At 38.2% G+C, this 23,728-nt stretch overlaps 1 protein-coding gene across 7 annotated transcripts in view; it reads left to right on the top strand.

The window, feature by feature from the left end:
• Positions 1-762: 762 nt before the first annotated feature.
• ICA1 (islet cell autoantigen 1) overlaps positions 763-23,728 on the top strand; it is a 66,139-nt gene continuing 43,173 nt past the window's right edge. For 2 of the 7 annotated variants that reach the window (XM_064411127.1, XM_064411108.1), the window contains exons 1-7: positions 764-902; positions 10,188-10,234; positions 11,975-12,013; positions 14,142-14,313; positions 16,208-16,280; positions 17,974-18,097; positions 20,130-20,328. In XM_064411127.1, coding sequence (XP_064267197.1) covers positions 11,997-12,013; positions 14,142-14,313; positions 16,208-16,280; positions 17,974-18,097; positions 20,130-20,328 — 585 coding nt within the window. In that variant the 5' untranslated portion in view covers positions 764-902; positions 10,188-10,234; positions 11,975-11,996. Of the gene's footprint in view, positions 903-1,269; positions 1,376-1,564; positions 1,583-10,187; positions 10,235-10,684; positions 10,783-11,974; positions 12,014-14,141; positions 14,314-16,207; positions 16,281-17,973; positions 18,098-20,129; positions 20,329-23,728 lie in introns of those variants that run through there. The other 5 variants (XM_064411109.1, XM_064411117.1, XM_064411110.1 and 2 more) reach the window with 5 other exon arrangements.

Genomic DNA, 23,728 nt, shown 5'->3' with positions numbered 1-23,728 from the left:
CTCTGTAAGGATCAGAAAATGATGCCTGACTACTTCTGGTACCTCACTATCACTCTTCTCCCCTCTTCATTTTCCACAGCTTCCTCCTGTCCACTCTTCTTCAACCCTTTTCTGGGGCCCCATCAACCCAACCTCTTCTCCATTCCTGCTTTCAGGCCCTGTGTTGTGTTTATACCTCTGCTCTCTCACACCGGTAAGTTAACACTGTCCCATTTAAATGGGATCATTTTTCACACGATCTTGCTGGTCTCCGTTTCTCCTTTTACTTCATTTTCAAATGCCACCTGTGAACTCTTCTCCTCATTTCAAGCTCTGAAATCAGCTTCAAATCCACCTCCCCTTCTCAAAAAGCTCTCACACAACCCCAGTGACCCAATTCCGACATGAGCTCAAAACCAACGCTCTCCTGACCCCCTCCCCCCGACACTGCCACCTGCCTGCGACGTTAAAGGGCCTTTTCCTCCAAGTTTCCACTACCTCGATGGCAACTATTTATGACAACCAACACATTTTAGTGCTTCCTTGCCGCTCCTCGCGGGACACCTGCGGTCCCCAGCAGGCTAGGGGCGGAGGCACGGGGCTTAGGGCTTTGTAGAGGCGGTGATCAGGGCCCGAATCCGGGTGACTCTCCCTCCGCTTCCTTCACAGCGCTGCAGGGAAAACAGGAGGAAACGCGTCCCCGCCCCGGCCACGACCGGGCAGTGGCCGGCCGGAGCTCCGCGGACCTGGCGGCCGCGCCCTCCCGGCTCGGGGCCGGGCTGGGCCGGGCCGGGCGGCGGCTCCGCCCCGCTGCGGGGGCGCCCGCGCCGGCACAGGCGGCTCCGCTCGCCGCGCTGACGCCGGCGGCGCTGGAACACCTGGCGGGGCGGCGGCGCCTGCGGCTCGGCCCTTCCCTCCGCAAGGTGAGTGCGGGAAGGGGGGCTCGCTGCTCTCCGTGCTGGGGCCGGGCGGGGAGAGCCGGTGCCGCGGGTACCAGTCCCGGGTGGGCGCCGCCTCCCCCGCGGGCAGCCCGCTCGGGGCGAGGGAGGCGGCGCGGCCGCCGGGCCTGCGGAGCTGGTGTCGGTCAGCGCTGTATCCACGGCCGGACCTGTTCAGAGCGAAATTTCCGAGGCACAAGATGGCATCTGTTCCTCCTTCTGCCTTGTGTTCCCCCTCCCGCCGTGCGGTTGTCTCGCCATGATTATTGCATTTATCCGTTTGTGCCTCCCGTACATCCTCCCTGGCGCTCTGCCCGCTGGAAGCGGCGAGGGAAACGGCCGCTTCTCCTCGGCGGTTTCCGGCTGGGTGCCGGGCTGAGGCGCAGGTTGCCCGGCTGCGCTCCGAACCTCCTGGGATCAGCCGGGTGGAGAGGGGTGGCAGGGCATCCTCTGCTCAGGTAATGTCAGATCCCGAACCAGCACCGAGGCTGTAAGAGCTGGTGAAATGGCAATTCAAAACCGCACGCTTACAGTTTAAAGCTTATAATTTGTGAGAGGTTCATCTTGGTAATCAGGTTTATTTTACATCCATTCACCTTACTCATGGAAGCTGCTATAGTCTTTTAGAAGAAAATAGAAAAATCGGATATTGCTTGAAACATCAGGTCAGTTTTTAGTAGTAGAAAGGGGTGAAGAGTACTGTGTTATTTGTCAATATCATTATGTATTTGTTCAGTGCCATGTGTAAATAAGTGTTCTGTTTCACACTGTTTTGCATAAAGCTGATAGCCTCAAGGATCTCTGTGACCCCTCTTAAAGCAGTCATTCAGGCTTGCCTTAGTTCAGAGGTGTAAACGTGAAATTGACTCTGGTAATCTCACGGTTACATCCTTTAACCCCTACCACCAAGTTACATTGTAGTAGTATTTTGGAAGCTTGGCATTGGAGTTGTTCTTCTGTTTGGTTGTTTGTGATGTTTTCTCCCTGCCTACAAGCCTTCCTTTAAACCAAGATGACCTTTTATTTCCATTAAACACCTGTTTGTTTGCTTTTGTTCTCCCCATATTTAATTGTGTTATCCTCTTTCTTTCGGTTTCTGGATAAATTTTATTTAGTTTGGGTCTCAGAAAGCAGCTGTGGCCCTTGTTTCAGAGTAGACTTCTTGTAAATAAATTGCTCTTGTGTTCTGCTCTAGCAAGACTCATGTGAGGACAAGACTCTTTGATCACTTTTCCAAACTGTTGGACAGAGGAAACGATGGGCTAGATTTTGGTATCTGCAGCGCAGGTGGCATTTCGTTGTGGTCTTTTATCTGATTTTTTTGATAATCTACTCTTTCCGTTTTGTCTATCCAGCATTCTCAAAGAGGGAGTGGAAGAACCCCTTAACAGTGCTGTCTGGCACAGATCTAGAACTTGCAGTTCTTGGTGATACTTAGCATGATGATCAGCAACATCTCATTTAGACTTTAGCAGGTTTTGTTTTTTAACTGCTGTTTGAACAGCCTCTTGGTTTAAACTTAGTAATTTAATAGCTTAATATTAATGTTAATACCACTGAAGGAGGAATTTAGTGTCAAGCCACAGAGATCTTTTGAGTAGTGAACTGCCATAACTGGTATAACCAGTCACATTTTGCACACGACACACTCTACTGGAAGATAATGTGGTGGTTAAATAGTGCCAAACCTCAGTTTAAATGAGTTTTTAAACTTTCTTCACTGCCAGAATGTCATGCGTGAAACATTGTTGTTTCCAGAAAGGTTCCAGCACTTTACTCAAGGATCTAGATACTGGTCAGTGGAACTTACTTCCTGTTCAGTTGAGGAAAAAAAAAAGCATTTTCGACAATGGTGCTTTCTTCTGTTGTGTTTGTTGGAGTTGAGCTTCAAATATAAACTGCAGACTTACAGATTCAAGAAGACCAGTTATGATTTTATGGAAGGGGGAGCTTTCATTAACATTTTTCTTTCAGAAGTTCGTATTAGTGGGGGGGTGAAGGGGATCACATAGTGCAAAGTAAAATTCCTGTTGAACCCTACTACAGAGTTAGGGGGTTTTGTACTGGCTTAGTAGAGTTTCAAGCCCAACCATCTTGCCAATTCATCACTGTTATACATATATCCTCACAGTTATTAAATTGTTCTGATTATTTCTCACATCATCTTTTCTTGAAGAAATTAATAATAACAGCTCTTTTCAGTCTTCAAGTAGTGTTGAAAGCTGTTGGTACAAGTTGGCAGAAAAAGAATGTGCTAATAGCTAAAATAAAGAAGACAAAAAATGGTCTCAGAGACTTTATAATACTTTTCTTTTCAAAATCACCTCCAAGAGTATTGCTCTGTAGTTTATTCTTCAAGATGTTTTGCTGCTTCTCAACCATAAAATCACTCTGGAGACAAAATTACGCCACATGATGCAGAAACATTAAAAACACAAAAGCCCAGAGAGTGAAGTTTGTTAGAGAAAGAACCAAACAGTCAAGAACAGTAGAAACATTTGACCTTTTAAGTGTTGCTAGTAATAGCAGTCTCACAGTACTTTTTCCTGTGGTTATTGTTAGCCACGGCAAACTGAGGGGCATTTTGACCGGTTATGCAATTGCGTGCGTCAGCCTTGAGAACTGTCTGTACCAAGTCACTGAAACAGTGCTTGGGTCTACCTTGCAAGTGGCTTCACAGGGATCACCACTGCTCCAGGAGCAGTCAGCTGGTGTGCTAGGATGTTACTGAGAGCAGTAATGCACAAGTTGAGTGGACTATGTGTCTGCTGAGAATATTTAGCCTGCACTGATGGTGTTTACTCAAAGGGTGGTGCAAGGAGATCTCCCTGTATTGTTGTTGCTGTGCATGCTGAGGCTGTTTTGTTAATTGAATCTCTTATCTGCAGATGTGAAATAATCTCTAAGGGATAATGGAAAAAATAATTTTCTCGTGTTCCCTCCTCCAGCATTGTTTCCCCTTGGGCATAAATGGCATTGCCTTCTGGCTTCTGAATGGATGAAAAGGCAGGAGGCAGGAGGATGGCAGAATGGATGAAAAGGCAAGAGGGAGGCAGAAATGTGAGAAGGTTGACTGTGCCAGCAAATAGGGTATCTAAATAGGAGAGCCATTAGTTTGAAATTCTAAAGCCTTATATGTTTGTATTGTACTGTAATGTACTGTACAGGCTAGAGTTTCATGTTATTTTTTTTGTCTATTCACTACTTTTCTCATAGTTTTGCAAGAGGAAAGTTTCCCAATATTAAGACTCCACACTGACTACAAGTAGAGTACATCAGAAAAACAATCGTTTCTCTTCTAATCTATGTACAGTGCATGTTCCATATGATATTTTGTTTAATACCATTCAGCTATAAATACAGATAGTGGCTCTTAAATGAAGAGAACAAATGTGTTACAAAACAATTTGATAGTCATTTTGGGGAAACAAAGCAAGTCTGCATTTAGAAAAAGATTAAATACTGCATAGTAAATATGCCAGTTTTGCTCATTTGCAGTGAGCTTAGACCTACCATTCAATGACTTATACTCAAATTATTCTTCCATAAAATCATGTAGTACTTGCAGTGGTTACCTGGTTGTCTCACTGTTCTCCACAAATGTAAGTGGAACACTTTACTAGTGAAGTAAAAGATGTTATCTGAGGGGAAACTGATACTATGTACTATCCCTACCATTATTCTACAGTAAGCAGATGAAAAATCAGTATAATCTGAAAAAGGAATTTAAAATTAAATTTTTATGTGATTAAATACTCTGTGCAAATGATAAAGTTCTGTGTGCAAATGAGCTTATCTAGAAAGTGCTGTTATTTGCTTGTCAGTCTTGCAGTGTACCAGCATTTATTTGAAATATTTTGTTCTGGGACTACATGTACTGTACATGTACATGTTGTGACTTCATGTGCCATTCTTATCGGTGTTTTTGAGATAAGGAATTTAGGAATTTTTTGTTCTCAACTATTTAAAAAACAACCAAGAAAACCCCCTACCCCATTGCAAGTATTTCAATGCATTTATGCTCTAGAAAGAAGATCACTTATGCCTGTATATTTTTTGAATAATATGACAGATATATAGTACCAAATAGACACAGGTTTGGTTTTTTTTTTTTTGAGGAATGCTAACTGTTGAGTCGGTCCTTGCATTTTGTGGGGGCAAAAATAAGTTTTAAAAAACATATTGACAGGGCCAAATTTATGCTTTTTGAGCTTGGCTAAAAATTACTTGTAACCATTCAAGTATTGAAAACCAGAGTGAGTGGTTCAGATGGATTGATACTTTTTAGTCCTTGGTATAAGGGAGCAATAAACAAATTGTAAATTTGTAGGTTGCCTGCCAAGTGTATACACCACAGTTAGAGAATAGAAAAATAAAGTCTAAATCACAGCATAGGAAACATGGCCCCAGATATCATCCTTTCTTTGGACTACACCAGGAACTTAAGTAGAATAACTTCCCGCATTAATTGTGTGTTCTAAAATTAGAAGTATGACAATTGTGTTTTGGAAGAAGGTAACTCTTGACAGTACTCTGTGCAATAGATGTGACCCATACATGCCCTACACAGAGTAGTAAATGGAGTCAGTGTAAAAGTGACTGAAAGTCAGGTGTCAATAGTACTGCTGCTCTTTTGGATGTACTGTGTGCAGATAGGTGCCTAGGTAGTGCTAGAAAATGACAGAAAGAAGATGCAAACCATTCAGATTTCTTCATGCCTTGTATGTGGTTTCTTACAGTGCAAGTCTCTAATCAAACAATCTTAGTGATTTAGGATGCCTGCTGGTATTACTGTGTGGTTTGTTCTCCACGCAGTTCACTAGCTTGAAAAACAAAGGTGTGTTGTATTGAGTCAAACTACCTCCTCGGAGAACAGACTCCAACTTCTCTTATACTTCTGTTGTTTTGAGCATGTGCTTGGGATTTTTCTGCACATCAGATTTGGCAGGGGTAGGGGTCATGGTAGACTAGGTTAATTCTTTGGGGTTTTTTTAATTCTTTGAAGGATCAAGACAAATGAATAACTGAAATTGAATAAATGAGTAGTTTTCTGGGATGTCTCAGAGGCCTTGGTAGAGAGGAGAAGGAAATGGCAGAAACTGTGGCAGAAATGTTAGTTCCAGAAGTGTTGATAGTGAAAGAGAAAATTCATTCCAGGGAACTTAACAGGATGTGGCCATGTCTCAAGGATGGTGTTACTCAGTATGCTGCTTTTTTTTTTTTTTTAACAGTAATTCAACAGACCACCATGAAATGCTAGATTTAAAAGAAGGGGAATAGAGCAGTGCTCTCACAGCAGGATTTATCTTTGTCGTTCAGGTGCCTAATAAAAAAAGCATAATTACTGTGTGCACAGAGCACGGTGGTGGGGCTTTGGTTGAGGTGCTCAGCATTGCTCTTTGGAGGTTGTATTCACTATCTGTACAGGACTTAGTCTTGAGAGGCTTGTATGGTAATTTAGGCACTGAAGTTGGATAATTGCAGTCAAACAGGATGGTTTTTTTTCTCTCTCAGTACCTCCCAGGTGTATGAATATAGCAGGAGCCTTCACTGTGTAACAGATGCCATTTATCCTGTGCTTTTTTTAAAAATGTATGAAATTCTTTCTAGGTGTCAGTGCCTGAAATAGATTGAAAGAGTAATTCTGTTGATACTGCACTCTTGTATTTCTTCTCCTGAGAACTTGTAGGTAATCTCCAAGATAGACACTTTCCAGGATAAGTAGCAAAGCTGTGGATCAGTCTGAGACAAAGGATTAAACAAAAAGTTGTAATGGGTGGAAGGAACTGCTAATGCAGCACTTACAGACCAATTTTCAAACTTTTTGAATAAATAAACAAGTGCATCAGTGAGTAGTCTAACAGAACAAAAAGACTCCTAGATTTAAAGGTGAGCATAGATGATTCTGCAGGATTAGAGCATCAATATTGAGAATTAAGAGCTTTAGAGGAAAGGTTAAATCTGGTCATTTGTCATAGATATGGCTTGAGCTCTAGATTAATTTTAGCTGAATTAGAGTGGTAGCTATTCTTGTATTTAAGAGTAGAAGTGTTTCTAAGTTTGTGTGTCATCTTGATGGTGAAAGACCCAGACTTCAGCTTTCACTTTTTTTGCATTGACAGCATGGATAATTTGCATCTATAGGCTGTTATACTCTCTTCTTGGGAAAGGCCAAGTCAAACACCATTTGAAGCTCCTGGTCTCTGTGTTTGAGAAGATGAACTGTACCCTGTCTAGTCTTCATCTTGCAGTGAGACTGCATCTTGTTTTGCAGACCCATTTACTTGGTTCAGTTTGATCACAGTTTCCAGGGAGCAGAGTGGAGGAGATAGGTTGTCAGCCAAGAGCTGTTGGAGGCACAGATGGCGTTGATTCCCTCACCTAGGCACATTTTCTTCCCTTCAAAGTATTTTACATAAATGAAACTATCAGTCTTACCTTTTATATATAGAATTCCTTAATTTTTAATATGGGGGTTTTTTGTTACTTAGCACCATTGTACTATTACTGTATTAAACGTTTCTTGGAAGATTATTCATTTTAATAAAATTGATGAGGTAAGTAAGCCAACTGCAATGCATGATTCTGCCATATTTGAAAGTTATAATTTGCAAGGATTTTAGGATGCAGAGAATCTGTTGGGATTTCAGGAGCCTTAGAACATATTCTCTGCTTTGAAAGAGCAGTAGACTCAGAGGACACTTCTGTCAGTGAAAGTGCAGACCTCTTCTGTGTGTTTTGATGAACATATTGCCTTCATGTAAGAGTTGCTGAATTTTACTATACTGTTTGTTCAGTTCCCTTTCCTTGTTTCTGGATGTATCTCAAAAGAATGTGTTGTTCAATCTACTGCCTTCCTACATAACTGCTAGGTCATCTTTGGATGTTAGATTTGCTCTGTACTCTATCAGCATTTATAATGTTTTTTGCAAGGATTTCAGCTCATCTCTTTATTCTGAGAAGCTGTGATTAGATCAATTTGTTTTACATACAGTTTTCAGAGCTGGAGAGATTCCTGTTTGATGCCTCTGCATGCTGATATTTTTCTATGTGATCTGTTGTCTGAGCTAAGAACACAGTAAGAGCTAGGTAGCAGTTCTCAGAGAAGTGGTACTTGAATTAGGGGTATAGCTTTTCTTTGTTGGGTTGGGTTTTAAACTGATTTTCTCATAACCTAGGAGATTATTAAGATCTGAACTTTACCATGCCATGGTGACACTTCTTCATTTAGGCTCACTGAAAAAGAGAAGTAATGTGAGTGACACAGACTTGTTTATTATCAATGTAGCTGTTGGAGAGAAGCACTCGTACCATCTTTTTCTTATACTACTAGAATCTAACGATTATTCATAAAGCTGTTTAGCTCTTGGGAAACCAGACAACTTATGCTGCAACAAAATGTACTAAAACTAAAATAGAGAAAGCAAGCTTGTACAAATGTGGTACAGAGCATGAGCTAGAGGGTAATCCTAGTGCCTGTCTTGTCTGGCATCAGTCTGCAATGAGGATGGTTTGTGGAAAGTGCTACTGAGGCTTCTTGGTGCCTCAAAAACATGTGCTAAGGATTTTCAAGGTTTTGGCACGGCTTGTGACACCTGGTTCTGTATGGGAATGACTCCTTCAGCTCGGTGATTCCTTGTGTTCCAAGCAGACGTGTTATGAATAGAGCCAGCTCAGGTTTAATGCTTAAACTGAGGTTGCATTAGTCTCTCTCAAAACACTGAGAAGCACTTGCAAAATTACCAGAGCCATGAGTGGACTTCTTCAGGAAGCCTCAGACCCATTACTGAGGCTTTGTTTGTCAAGGTAAAGTCTGTTGTGGAGATCACAAGTATTGTATAACTCTTTATTGTCAAATATCATGGAAACTTCCTAATACAAATGCTTTCCTATAAGGAGGCGACTTTTTTTTTCTTTTGTTAATCATTGTCAGTATAATACTATTTATTGAAACTTTTATCTTTTTTTGTCTGTTTGTTTTAATACACTGAGGAGAAAAACAAGCAAAAAAAAAGTTCCTTACATTAACTCCCTGCAGCAAGTAAAGCTTATTTTTGTATCTAAAACTGTACTGTAACATGGGTTAATTTTAAATTTGACTGCAATTTTTGGAGAGATATTGGTAGATTCAAGTTAGGGTCATGTGCTTGTGTTGTAGTCAATTTTGGCAAAGACCAAATTCATACTGGCTTGTTACTTCTTTTTAGGCCATTTGTCTTGTTCTTCGAAAGCATAAGAGATTCAAAACTTGAAGTAATGAGAGGTTATGTGCTCATTCTTGGTCTCTCTCTGCAGCCTCAGGGCCAGCATTTTGTGACTGTAAGGATTCTTCTTTACATGGCTGTTAAATGTTCCTTTTGATTCTTGGATACTTCCCTGGACTGTTTCCAGTCCCCTCTTATTAGTATCTCTTACTTTTTGAGACCAGACTTAGATTTTGGTATCTCTTTTTAAAAAAATCTCACTGGTTTCAGCTATGCTTTTAATAGTGTCCTTTGTTAGAGCTGAACCAGTATCTTAACCTTTTTTGGTTCCTGGACATGGAAAAGACAATATCAACACATGAAGTAAGAGATTTTGTAAATAAATTAGGGCCCTGTTAAATTACTGCAGAGACAATTTACTGCGCTTTTTTTTTAGCAACTACATTTCTGGTTTTTCAATGTTAGTACTTACTAAGCTGTCTTTGCAAACTGAATTCGCATTTAGGACCAAAAGTCAGCTCCATACTGGAAATAAAACAGGCCCAGGGATTGAGTTTGTGTCCTGGGCTGCTGCTTGTTGCTGCTGCTTAATTACAGCAATCTCCCTGGCATGCTTTTTATCTATACTATGTAGAACTCTCTGGGACCTTTTTCCCTCCTGGATTGTTTTGGGTGATATCCCATGCCAGGATCCTTTTCCAGCAGGCAGTGTAGGTAAGGCTCCATTTCTGTTTTTCCACCCTGATTTGCCATAGGACACCATCCCAGCAGGTCTTGTAGCCTCCAACACCTCAAATGCCATCTCATCACACAGCAGAACAGAGAATGCATGCCCTTATTTTCATACCATGAAAATATTGTCCACTTTGAATGTAAAAACTCCTACAAAGAATATATTCAAGGCATAAGGGTGCTATGTAGGACCTGGAAGAGTATACTTAGGAAGATTTCAGAGTCAAAAGGTGAGGTCACCTCACCTCACACAAAAGATGTTTAGGAAGAAGGAGCATGAGCTGTACTTGCAAATGACAACTGTTTCACCATAACCCTATTTATTTTTTTGTAGGGACAGTGGTTTCCAGAAGAAGCAGGTGGATGTGTAGACTGAATAAGGTCAGTGCCTTACACCTTTTTCATATACTGGTTGCTTATACTTTGTTCTAAGTAATGTACATGTTAGTCCACCTAGATGGGCTGTTCTTTGCTTCCTATCAAACCTTCCTTTGCTGCTGAATAACTGAGTCATGGACAGCTTGTTTATACAAGCTAAATCCTGTGGTCTTATCTCACTTACACACCCCCACAGCTGACTTAAGGAGGACCAGTGTGAAAACAGTGAAGTTAAGAATATGAAGGTATTAGAAAATGACTTAGTAGTGTCTGTGCCTATGGCTCTAGAAAGAACAGCAAAGCAGTCCATTCTTATCCTGTCTGACTCAATGGTTCTGTAACAAGAACAACAATCTGAAAAGATTCTTTTTTCCTCCTTTTTTAGCTGTTGACTCTTATATTTGAACTCTGGTCTGAAGACAATTACTAATTTTCTTGTGGTCTCTCCTGCAGTGTTTAAGAATATTTCTCAAAAATTCCAATTCAGGCAAAATTCCTGCTCTGATATAATCTTGCAGTATCTCCTGGATCTTTGCCAGTAAGTTTCACAGGTACTGTCAGCAGAGAGGTTAGACTCAGAAATCTGAGATTTGGCTCCATTCAGCTCCAAATGGAAGTACATGTGCTTTATGCTTGCAGGAAGCATCCAGGTTGTTTGCATTGCCTTGTTTGGGTTGTGGCAATCTGTTCCAGTCCCTTTGCCTCTCCAGTGCTAACCACACTGTGTATGCAGTACTGTGCTAAATACATTTCCAACATGATGACTCCCCTTTGGAGCCCCTTTTTTTTCTTGCTTGGATTAGTGCCAAAGTTCAGTTTCAGTGCTGTTACCTCCCTAGATCCTTTTTCCATTACTGTTTTCTCAGTCAATCAGTTTCATACCTTAGTGGAGCCTGTTGGTGTGTTCATTCTGTGCCTCTACTTGCTGAAGTCTATTCCCCATCAGCACCACCCATCTCTCTAGCTTCATTTTGGTCTCATCCAGATCCTGCTGCAGTGCCTCCATTCCCATGTTAACCATGTGCCAGTCCTCTCTGAAAGCAGCAGAGGAAAAGCCGGGTGCTTGTTGTTTATGAGTATCTGGCTTGGCTGTTAAATTTGGCCTGGAAGGAGTGTGCTCAGGTACTGGTGTGAAATTATGTGCATGCTATTTGGCCAGCTCAAAGTATAGTGGGAAACTTGAGTATCCAAGCTGGAGATAGTAACTTTAAAAATTGAAAGTTCTAATGCCTACACGTCATATTCCATCCTCAGGATCTGCGGTGTTCCTCATAGAAAAACCATCTGGTCATTAAATTTCACATCTCTGACTCAAGATGTGATGTAACTAGTGTTTTAGAAAAATAGGTCAGTGGGATATAGGCAAAAAAAAAAAGGTAAAAAGTAATTGAATTTTGTTGTGGCTAAAACTTGTAAGAAAAAAGCTTGACTGAGGGTAATGCCTAACATGGACAATTTTGGCATGTCTCATCAAAAGTCACTGAATTTATGCCTGGTAAATTTGCTTTTGCTTGGAAAAACTTGCTACTGTAGAAGGATTGGCAGCACTTAAATCCATTTGTAATGGGTTTTCATGAGAATTGTGGTACACAAGGAAGGCATTTGGCTCACAGATAGAAAATTACTATACTGCAGCATCTTGTTTACCGTATTAAGAAAATTCTCAGAGGGAAAAGATATAGGATTTCTAGTGTTTTGTCTAAAAATTACTGATACTTTATTAACTGATCATTTCTTATTTAGGTGCCTGAAGAAAAGAAGAATCATGGAAGGTCATAAATAGTAAGCATCTTGATAATGTTTTTAATTCTATAGAGCTAATAGTATTTGTATGTTGATTTGTTTGCTTTGTTTATCAGTCTCATAATTCAGGAATTAATTCAATCTGTATTAATCCCAGCACTTTTTCTAATATTTTTGTGACCTTATATTAGTACCTGGTTAACATCAGATGAGTTATGGTGTTTTCTTCACTTGACTACTGAAATGAGATTTCAGTTACTTTCACTGCTGTAGCAGAAGTCAAAGCACAAAATTAGCCAGGCAGCTAAGGCCTTTATAATAGCTTGTGAGAAGTTTGATGGGTATTTTAATTATTATTAAAGTAATGCTGTTTTTATTAAACTCTCATATTACGGTTGTTTTGGGGTTTTTTTGTAATACAGGAGGATTTTTTATTTGTTAAAGGCAGTAAATTTTGTATTTTAAAGGTGCAGCATGTATCAGGTCAATATAATCTTCACCCAACTTGATAGACTGTCTCTTGTCAGTGTGTATAATGGCTTGTTTGTACAGAGTTCCAAATAAAATGTGGAATGTTTTGTACATGTTTTGTACATGTTTTTTATTTTTTGCTGTAGCACCAAAAGACCTTTATCTTCATTTTAATTAATAAATTAAACTCTTGGAACTAATATTTGTGTAGAATTAAATGGGTAAATATCTTTGCTTTCAAGTTTGGTGAAGAAGCCATGAAGTGCTCTGTATAAGTGCTTTTTAAAATTATGTCTCTGCTCACTACCAGTTTAATTTCTTACCATCTCTTTGGTAATTAAGGTGCTGTCACCTAACTTGCTGATTAAAAGTATTATTACCCTGTGAGAAGGGTGAAGCAAGTATTATAACCCTGTGAAAAAAAATTCCTTTTCAGGTTAAACTGTGTCACTAGTGACCATGTAGGATACATGTGGTACCTTTTTGGAGAGTGTGTAACAATGGCTTGTTTTTTCAGAATGGCTGTATTGCTTCACAGCAAATATATAGATAGAGATACATATAATCAGAGGGTCAAGGATGATTGAATGACCTGGCTTGGCAGGGACCTCACAGATGATCTGGTTCTAACCCCCCTGCCATGGGCAAGGACACATGTCTGTATACACGATTGTATGTGTATGTTGGGTCTGAAGACCTCTTGGGGTAGCATCTCTGAGAATCTGTGTGTTGGAACAGAACTAGACTTCAATGTCTCACTGATGAGCCCCAGTTTGTCACTCCAGGTGTAAAGTGTCTTCTCAAAATAAACTCAACCTATTTAAGTTTTGTGAAGTGTCCAATATAGCAGTGTTTAGCAACCATGTACTTCTAAAAGCTGAAAGAGTACCACAGCTTTGTATATATGCACATGGGGCAAAATGCATGTACTTTTGCATAAATTAATAATGGAATAACACTTCCTGAAAGACACCAAGTTTTCATGGTAAAGCTATATTTTCTATTAAGCTGTCTGGGTATGGCTTAAATATTGTGGAATATGGGAATTTATATGTTGCACTTTTTATTAGGTCTGCTAGAGGAATGCAGAATTATTTGTCAGTGAAAACTAATCCTTGAAAGAAAAGGTTACCTGTTATACACCTACAGTTGTCATGTAGTCAATTGTATAGAGATGTGAGATATCAGTCTTTCACATAACATGCTCAAAAGAGATGAGTGTTCTTCTAATTCTTTTTTTATTCAATTACAAAAAAGGAGGGCAAGAAGCAGTCTAATCCCATTCATAAAATGAGCTGTGTCAAATCCCAACAGTGCTGAAATGGCATGAAAATTGCTACCTGCTTAAGCAACTCTGCTAGTTCACTTGAAACTCTCCTATTAATGATACAAAATAAAAAGTTAATTCTATGGGCTATAAATAATTTCCTAATGCATTGGGAAGAATTCTTTAAAGCTGTTTACTAGGCAGTACTGCATGGTTAAGATATTCAAGTGTAAATCAGTGTATTATTTTTCAGAGTAGGATGGGAAATACAGTAATTTAGTTGCTTTGTTATTAAAGCATAATGAGGAACTGCACGTTAGGATATACATGTTGGCATGCAAATGCAATATTCTTAATGGAAATGAGTGTATTAGACTTATTTTTAAAACATCCAATTTAAGTTTTAAATTTTGTTTGTTAATATTCTAGCAACTATCCACGAGAATTTTATGATCAATATGCTCAAAGCCAAGAAAAATCTGTGGTCAATAAAATGCAACAGAAATACTGGAAAACAAAACAAACCCTTATAAAAGTTACAGGAAAAAAGGAAGATGAGCATGTTGTCGCTTCAGATGCAGATCTGGATGCAAAACTAGAGGTTTGTAATGTTTATATAATGTCTGTTCTCTGTTTGTTAATTTTTTTAAGTGTTTTAATTTCCACCAAGCCTTTTATATGTGTGCACATAGGATATAACAACATACATACATTTGTATAATTTTCATGTAATATCTCTTCTAAATTCTGACAAAACTATCCATGTAAATTCAGAGAATATAGGGGAATTTTGTAATATGAAACCCTATGTCCCTCTAACTTTATTTGAAACTTAACATATCTCAGATTTATTTTCATGTTTTAGGGACAGATTTTCTCCTTTTGTTAGCAGGGGAGTCAGAAGATTATCCTTATACTTTGTCTATGTCCATTTAAGGTGATTTGTTTGGGTTTTTTCCTAAAAGTATTTTATTGAGCGTACAAATGACATTTCTTATACAAATATAAAATACCACATATACCAGAAAAACATGCAATATGCCCAGGAGCAAGGTGCACAGTGCCTTGTACTCCAAAGGTTTTGAGCAGATTAGTGGGTTGTGACATGTCAAAAGAAGCTTCTGAAAGTCTTTAAAATAAAACCAAGAGAAGGAATCCTGCTGTGTGACAAACACAGTCCTACTGTCAGTAGTCTCAACGCCACTGAAGAAAAAAAATAGGTTAAAGTTCTACAAAATGATGGCCTAGAATGTCTTTGAGACAAAGCCAAAAATTGAGGGTGTACTATGGAATTGTAACAACCCAGTTAATGTCCATGTAAGTTTTGGTTGTGTTGTTTTCTTACATGATGGTAAATGTTTTGCTTTACTGGCTTTTTTGTAGTTCCTTAAAAAAATATTGACGTAGGATTCTCAGTTTATTTAGGTTTTAGCTGAAATAGAGGAGACTATAGTACAACAAACACAAGAACAGCAATAACTTATCACCCAGTGATTCTACTTACAGAGTCTTCACAATGGGTTATAAATCAGGAGTATTGATGTAAAACAAGCTTAAGTATGGAACAATATTTTATAAATACATACCTGAGTTTTTACCATGTCTACTGTGTGGGGTTGGAAATAGGGAAACTTGTGTTACTTGATTATTCCACACAAAGTGGAATAATCATATTTTGAACAAATTCTCACTTGCAAGTCATACTCCCAGTTTAAAAGACCAGGCCTGTGTAAATTTGTAGTCAAGCAGCCCTGAAGGAAAGTACTAACTGTGCCAGTGGTCTGTTTTACTTCTAGCTGTGTAATGCCTGATATGGTAGAGTTTAGATTTAAGTTGCAGGCTAGGGGTTTTAGATGGGCAGACAGAAAGAGTAGTAATTTTTCTATTTTGTAGAAATAATCTCCAAATATAGTCATGGCTGACTTTTTTTTTTAATCCCTACTTCCTTTGAAAGCTGCTCCTTTAGGAATGTGTTTATGCCAATAAACAGTTTAAATCAACAACTTTCTGTGTTGGCCATACCTATGCACGTTTGTTCCACTAGACTGCACAGTGTCTGTGAAAAATTCAGTATGCATATTCCCACATGTGAGAATGATTGATAAATATTTTGATAACTCTGTTCTTCCATAAGGTTTTTAGAAACAGATTTGTACATCTTCATATCTATACAAAGGTATCACCTAAAAAAAATCCAGCACAAGTCATTTGGTTAACTACCAACTGTTTGTTGTAGACCTGTTTCCAAAATTATTTTTTATTTCCCTTCTGTAAAGTTATGATTGTTCAGTCTTTCATTTCAGTAAAAAACTTAATTGAAAGAAGAGCACAATTGAGAATGGAAATACCAGAAATACTGCTCATTGTTAAAGAAGAAAAGAATGTTCCCTAATAATTTCTACAAAAAGTTAAAATTGAGGTGTTTTTTGTATTTTATACCTCAGTGTTTCTTGCATACACTTGACAATTTTTTTTGTATTTTGTTTCAATATCAGCTGTTCCATTCTATTCAGAGAACGTGTATGGAGTTGCTGAAAGCAATTGAACTGTATCAAAAAAGGATTTGTTGTAAGTATGATCAAACACGGTAGTTAAAATGATAAGAAGGTCTGCATTAGGAATCATTGAGCAAGTGAGAAGGTAAAAATGAAAGCAGGGAAGTACTACTTTCTTCCTTTTCAAAAGTAAAGATAATGTTCCTTGCAGACACCTGAATGCAGAATTGGTTCTTTGTTTGAAGATTTCGCAGTTCTGAAGTTTTATATATTGATATAATGCAGTTATAGCAATAGTGACTGGAGAAAGTTTTTTGGTTGTTTTTTTTTTCCCCCATGACGTGGTCGACTTGTCTAAATTCAAAAGTATCTTGTCTAGGAATCATAACTCCTTTCTAAACAGTTTTAGTGGTTTGTTTTGCTTTTTTTAAAATCAGGATTGCTGATGAAGAGTTTTTGTCTTATTACTAGTTTTATAATTAAGTAATCTATGCTATTATGATGAATTTGATAATGCTGACTTGATTGTAAAAACCGTACAGTAATTAGTGGCAGTCATTAGTGAGCAATGGGGGACCTAATTTGGGAAGTTTCAAACAGCAAGTTATATTAAATGTCCTCTAAATGTTCTCTGCAGTCCATATTTTGATTTCTGGCCTGAAAGAGAGACTCCAGCTATGAAATAATCTTCCAATTTACTGTATTTTGTTGAATATTATGCGTTTTCTTGAGCCTTTAATTTTTCTTTATCCAAATAAAGTCAGGGATCATGTTTCAGAATCAGGAGGTAAAATTGAAATACAGAATAGTAGTGTATCGAGTTAAAGAATTGGCAGGTGCAATCTGATGGAAAGATTTGCATCAGATGCAAATGTGCATCTTCTACCAAAGAGTGCTGAGTCTGCATTGGAGCTGACCGTTGCCATTTTTGAAAATGGCAAGAGGACTTAAGGAGGTCTTTTCTTGTTTTAGGCCATTCACCCTCTTGATAGTCGACTGACTTTGGTACTATAGGAGATAGCCACTTTAAAAGACAAGGAGATGAGGGCATCATGAGCTGGTTTTGTAAGGTTCTCTGAGGTCCATGGTCCCAGTTTAGAAGCAGTCAACAATTCAGTGTAAAACCACTTCATCTTCCTGTTTAAAAAATGATCAGTTACTTTGAGGTAGATATGTTTCAGGTGGTTGAAATACAGTGTGTAAATTATAGAATGTTGAAGTTGCCAAGTAATTTGAAAGTAAATGTTCTTTAAAATGAGGTACTAGATTTGTTGTGTGAAATTTTATGTAGTCAAGCATGAAAAACGGTGAGTAAGAGAAAAGCAAGTGAATGAGAATTAACTTGGAATTAATTAGCTTCAATAAAAGTATGCTATCAGCTGAGGCAGTCTAAGTAGTAAAAAGGAACTAAAAACCAACCTAGCAAACCAGACAGAACCCAAAAATCCCAACACTGAAAGTTAACTGCAATCAAGATGTAATAAAACCCTTTTTGTAATATAACCAATCCAACTTTTTAAGAAAGAAATAGCACATTTTTCCTGTTGTCTTTTGGTGCTGATGGAATTTTGTGATTCTTGTTAAGTATATCAGCAAGTGTCTCAAATGAATAGTCTTCTGTCTACTAAATGCAGGAATTCTGTGAAATTATTTTTGCTTTGCTGCTTGAACATAAAGTGACTTAAACTGTTTGATGTTAGGCTGGTTGTAAAGCTGTTAGGAACCAATTAAATAACATATTTGACAACTCATTTATTTTTTGTTAGTTCTGTCTCAGGAAGAAAATGAATTGGGGAAATTTCTTCGATCACAGGGTTCTCAGGATAAAACAAGAGCAGGAAAAATGATGCAAGCAACAGGAAAGGCCCTCTGCTTTTCTTCTCAGCAAAGGTATATGAGTCAATGTTTCTGTCTGATTTGCGTAGTACTTGTGATAATGGTAGTTGATTCACCAAATGTCATAATTCATTTGGCCATTTGAAATGTTTGAGGAAATTTCCCAATTGATGGGAAAATTATTGACAAAATCTGCTGTAGTATTGGCAATATTAGTGACTTCTTGAATTTTGCCTGATGCTGCTTTTTGTGCCTAGACCTTCTATGTCTATCTTCAGATCCCTTGCCTGTGCCTGTTCAGCTCAGTAGTTCTAAGGCTGTACTGGAGCATCTCCAGCAGTAGGGTTCTAAAGGAGCTGATGTCAGATCCCTCTCCTGTTGGTGGCAGTTCTCACTCTGCAGAGAAATGCTGCAGCAAGCTCACTGTGGAGGTGTCTGGTTCCTGCAAGAGAGGGAATGAGTAAGGGAATACTTTTTTCTGGGCCTTCAAGTCTCATAGCTCAGCTAGATAGAGGAGAAAGGAGGAGTCTGAATGCCATCTTCTGCTTGAACTTTAGTGTAAAGTCCCCCTGAGAGAAGATCCTGGATCCCTACAGAGCTCATGTAGGTTGTGCAGGGGCAAGTAAAAGGTAAGGAATCCAGATGGACATATAGCACACTAACACCTGCTGTTAACCAGAGTCCTTAATGTGTCACTGACCCAGTGTTTGCTCTAGAAGTTTAAAAGTAACATTATCTGGTGGCATTTTAAGTATCGAGATGCTCTTTTCACAGCATTGGGACTATGAAAGTATGAAATTCACCATCACTCACAAAGGAAAATTGTATTATGTTTCACAGTATTTTGGAGGGCTTTTAACATCTGGCTTTATCTTAACAGTGCAGTTGTTTGGCTTAAAATAAAGCATAGCATACAGAGTGCTGAGAGTTTCTTATGTTTATTATCTTGGGTAGAGTTTGGTCATTAGCACCTCCAGTAAGTCATGACTGGGATCTTTAAGGCACATTTGAGCAAAAGTGCTGATGACTTGCTTCTTTATGAAGCTTAACTGTTAATAGAAATCTCAATGCATATTTACATAAACTAAACTTTCTTTTGGATATCTGGGTAAGAATTTGTGGAACAAGAAAAAACAGAGTGGAAAAAACCAAGTCACATTAAATTCACATATTATTATTGCTCTTGCTCAGTACAATTTATGGCATCGTTTCAAATAAATTCACATAAAAATAAAAGCATTTGTCTTTCTTCTGTTGATCTATCCGCAAACTCTTGTTGGAGGTTGGACTGCTTTTATTTATGTTTCATGCTCGTAGCTAGCTCAGGAGCTGGAGATCAAGGCAACATGTCTTGGGGTACTGGAGCCAAAATTAGAAATTCTCTTATGCCTAGGGACTTCCTAGCACATTAAACTAGCTCTCTGCTGGTGTGAGCTAAACCTCGTTTCAGTGAGGTGCTGCTGGAAACCCAGAGGGAAGCAGAAGCAGCAAGAGGAAGCAAAGCAAAAGGAGTAATCCTGTCTAGTGCTGAGATCCCATTAGGAGCTGAAATAATGGCATAGGGAGGACAACACTGTCCCCTACTGCCTTTCTAAAGTGTGGTTGTCAGAAAAAACACTTAGATAAATATCTAAATCTTCCAAAAGGTAATGTCCTTCAAAGAAATTGTTCAAGTTACTAAAAAAAACCCAAAAACCAAACAAACAAAACAAAAAAAAACAAGGAAAAACTCAGTTATCTACTATCTGAGTAGGAAATGACTTATTTATTTACATTTATATTTGAAAATTGAAGGGCTAATGGAAGTGCTTTTTGTGATGTTTAGCATGACATTCCTGATACATCTGTGATACCTTTCCAGTAATAAATTACCTTGGGTATATTTTTATAGTTGCTAAATTATTTCATGTGTACCTCCAACCACATGGTAGACTTATCTGAACGTACACTGGCACTTAAGTGAACTGTATTGGCTGTGTATGGTTTTTTTGAGTGCTAGTAAATGGTCGGGAGTTGTATTAATCCTTTGTGGAACAACATGTTTAACATGTTCTCCTTCCTCTCTTTCCTTCATGCCTTCCCCCAGGTTAGCACTCCGTGCTCCTCTCAGTAGATTGTATCAAGAAGTGGAGACTTTCAGGTACAGGGCCATCTCAGACACGTGGCTGACAGTGAACAGAATGGAGCAGTATCGGACTGAATACAGAGGAGCTCTGCTCTGGATGAAAGATGTGTCTCAGGAGCTGGATCCAGATCTTTATAAGCAGATGGAAAAGTTCAGGAAGGTATGAAGTTTCCTAGAAGGGATTGCCTAATTAGTGACAATGAAGCATGGTTTTGATTCTTCTAAGGAGGGCATAATTAAGAAGCAGTAAGGATGCCATTGATCCTGACCTCTTCTTTGTGGGTTGTAAGGAAAGGCATTTCTTAGTAGTATATTCAACTTCAGCATACATCTTTATAATTTAAATAACATATCTTTTTGAAGAAGGTTATCTAATTTTGAATACTTAATGGTGATGCCTGAATGACTAATAGAGGAAGACACGTCTGCTGTCAGAGGGGGAAGGGAATATTAATTTTTGCAACTAAAAAACAATAACAGAAGTGTTCTATCTAATTTTTCTGCTGCTGAATTTTGAGGGCAGTTAAAGACAACATTTTCAAAATTCGCTGTTGTTGGATTTTGGGGAGGAATTGCAAATCTGGAATTTATTTTTAGGTTCCTGATGCATGATTCTTTGGCAACTGCTAAATACTAAAACTGCTAAGGAGGCATTCTCCATAAATAGCCTTCATTCAGTGTCACTCAAGTTTGCTAAACTCCTCCCCTCCCAAAAGACTTGCAAAATCACATGTCCTGGATGGTAGGCTGCAATTTTGCTAGCAGGTGAGAGTATAGAATTTATTTAGGCTGATTCTGTCTCAGTTCAGGAATGCACATGAGACTTCACGTTTTCTAGTGAGGCCCTAGAGCCAAGTTTGTTAAAAGTCTATAATGTTCACAGTTGGCTGTTTATAGATGCTGCCTAGAAGAAAGACTTAGAATCTTAGGTGTAGCCAAGTGGCTCATGTTTGAGTACAGGTAGTAAAATAATTTACAGAAATTGTGTCATAATAGAAAGCAGAGGTCTAATAACAGAAACTGTATTCAAGTGTACATGTATATGTACCTGGCTTAGAGACAGGTAATGTATAAAAGAGAAAGCCCTGTTAATTGATAGCTTAAGCAGTCTATAACTGAAAGCGTTTGAAGATAAAAGCTGTATAATTGTGGTTTTTAAAAGCTTGACTAAACAATCCTAACAGGAAAGGACTGGGATGCATCTAACTATGCCATTTTTTGTAAACCAAAGTGGGTGACAATAGCAATTAAGAAAGGGATGGAACAAATAGTACCCCAGTTAGTCATCTAATCTTTATTTAATGCTTCAGTACAGGGTATTCCTGTAAGTCTTGTGGCACCAGACATATATTTTATTATGCCCTATGGGAAATGTTTGTAATGGCAAGTTCTTGCAGGTAAAATAATTGGTATGGTCTTGGCCTCAGCTGATTGCTTATGTACATTGTTTGATTTATTAGGAAAACACTTAAAAATGGAATGTTAGAATGAATAAAGCAATACTGGTAATAGTCATAGAAAACTGATTTATAACTTTCTTGCAAAACAAGTGCTGTGGAAAGCATAAATTATATAAATGGCAGTTAAAATAGCATATGGCTTGTGCAGTGAGCTGCTACAGATAAAAACCTAGATGTGAAATTTTGGGCATCTTGAGTTGCTGTGCTTCAAGGTCAGCCAAAAAATATATATTTTTTAAAAATTCTTGAAAAATTTAGTAGCAAAAATGTGAAAATACTAAGTATTTTTAAATATTTGTAGATCTGAAATGAATTACATTCTGAGATTAAAAAATAAGAGTAGATTCTAAAATTCTGTATCATGACCTCAAATAGTTAAAAAAACTCAAACTTTAAAGTCTTCTGAACTTTTGTCTTGTCCAACTAGCTGTTGACTGAAAACCTTTCAGTTCACATTGTAATGCAGGGAACAAAAAGCTCTACATTTTGTAGCCAACAAAGTAAAGAAATACCTCTGGTATCCACTTTCCCACATATCCCATCTGTGCAACAGGCATATCAAACTAGTCTTTGAAGATTTAATACTTGCAGAAAGTAAACTTTTTGGTTTTTAATCAGGGGGAAAAACTGAAAATCTACAAGCATAATGTTCCTAGGTAGCTGTTGCTGAGCAAGAACTAAATTTCTTTCTAGTGCTTTACAAAAATTAATGGTGGATTCTGTAGTTCTAAATAATTAGAAGAGTTTTTTATTGTCTCTTTTTTCTATTTTTACTTGCAGATCTTAATTATGCCATAGTGTGGCAGTGTAATGCTGAGGTTTTAGGGCTTGTTTTGGATGTATAACAATTTAAGAAGTCACACTAGTTTTGTGTTGAGAAAGATGTTATAATTACCATGTATGATTTTTCGTTCTTAAATATACCATTGCCAGAGAGAAGCATTTTGAGCTGGAGCTGCATATTGAGTGGTACACCACCAAGTAGTTAGTGAAGCTGATCATGTCAGAGCACTTGAAAGAAAGTTTTCTTCAGGCTTCTGATTGTAAAAATCCAAAGTATTACTTAAGTAAACATTTTTGGGGTTTTTTTATTTCTAGTAAACAGTGCTGGTTTAATGATCTTTAATGCACCTAGTACATCAGCATTATTTATATAATTTAGTTAAAGGACTGTTTTTCAAGTATGTAGCCTTTTATAATGTAATCCTTAATGTATCATTATGTATACAGATATGGTACTTGTTTTTGGAGACCAAAGCTAAATCAATCCAGATGGGGTTTTCATACCTTCCCTCAGAATAGCTCAGGCTAAAAGATCAATAGTTGAGTCAGTATTTTCAGAGCTGATAAAATCTGAGTTAAAACACTGACATTTTTGTAGCTCTCTTTCAAAACAATGAGGTACTTGAAAGAATTTTCTAATGCTGTTCTTAAGGCGTCAGTCTAAGTATGCAAGACCCAGCAACACTACTCCTTTTAGAGTGTCTCAGCACTGCAAAGCAGCCTTTCTACATTGTTATTTGAAGATAGCTATGTAATTGTAGCTACTTGAGTCAAACTACCTTGACTTGAGTCAAGGAAATAGGTATTTACTTTTCCCTCCAGAGTTCTATAAATGCTATGTAATGTCTTTTTTTTTTTTCCTTATTAGCAGTTTTTATGAATAGTTCAGTGCTGTTCTGGTTAGAGAGGTCTTCCATCCCAAGTTCAGAGTTTGAAGTGTTCCTTGAGAGCATCTATAAAGTGCTGGGTTATAGAGAAGAATGTTAATGAGCTAATATCCTTTTACCAAATTCTCCACACTGATCAGGTTTTTAAAGTTCTTAAATCTGGTCTCTTTTATCTGTCTGGAGACTGTACACTACAGCATGAACTGTGCTGTGATGTTATAAAAATATAGACCAAATGGCCCAAGTGCTGGTTTCCTTTTTCCAGCTCTGAAAAGGTTAAGCTTTTCCATGCGTTTTCTGAGCAGGAATGCAACAGTGTGTAGGGACAAACTGAGACCAGGCAACAGCCTTCCACATGCAGCCTACAGGACACAGGATGATGTGCTGTTCAATTTACTTGGCTGTGCTATCTCATGTACAGTTCAATATA

Source organism: Passer domesticus, chromosome 1, assembly GCF_036417665.1.
Source record: "Passer domesticus isolate bPasDom1 chromosome 1, bPasDom1.hap1, whole genome shotgun sequence".
In the NCBI taxonomy this organism is placed as follows: Eukaryota; Metazoa; Chordata; class Aves; order Passeriformes; family Passeridae; genus Passer; species Passer domesticus.
The sequence above is the reverse complement of the archived record's forward strand: the minus strand, read 5'-3'. Positions and strand labels throughout refer to the sequence as shown.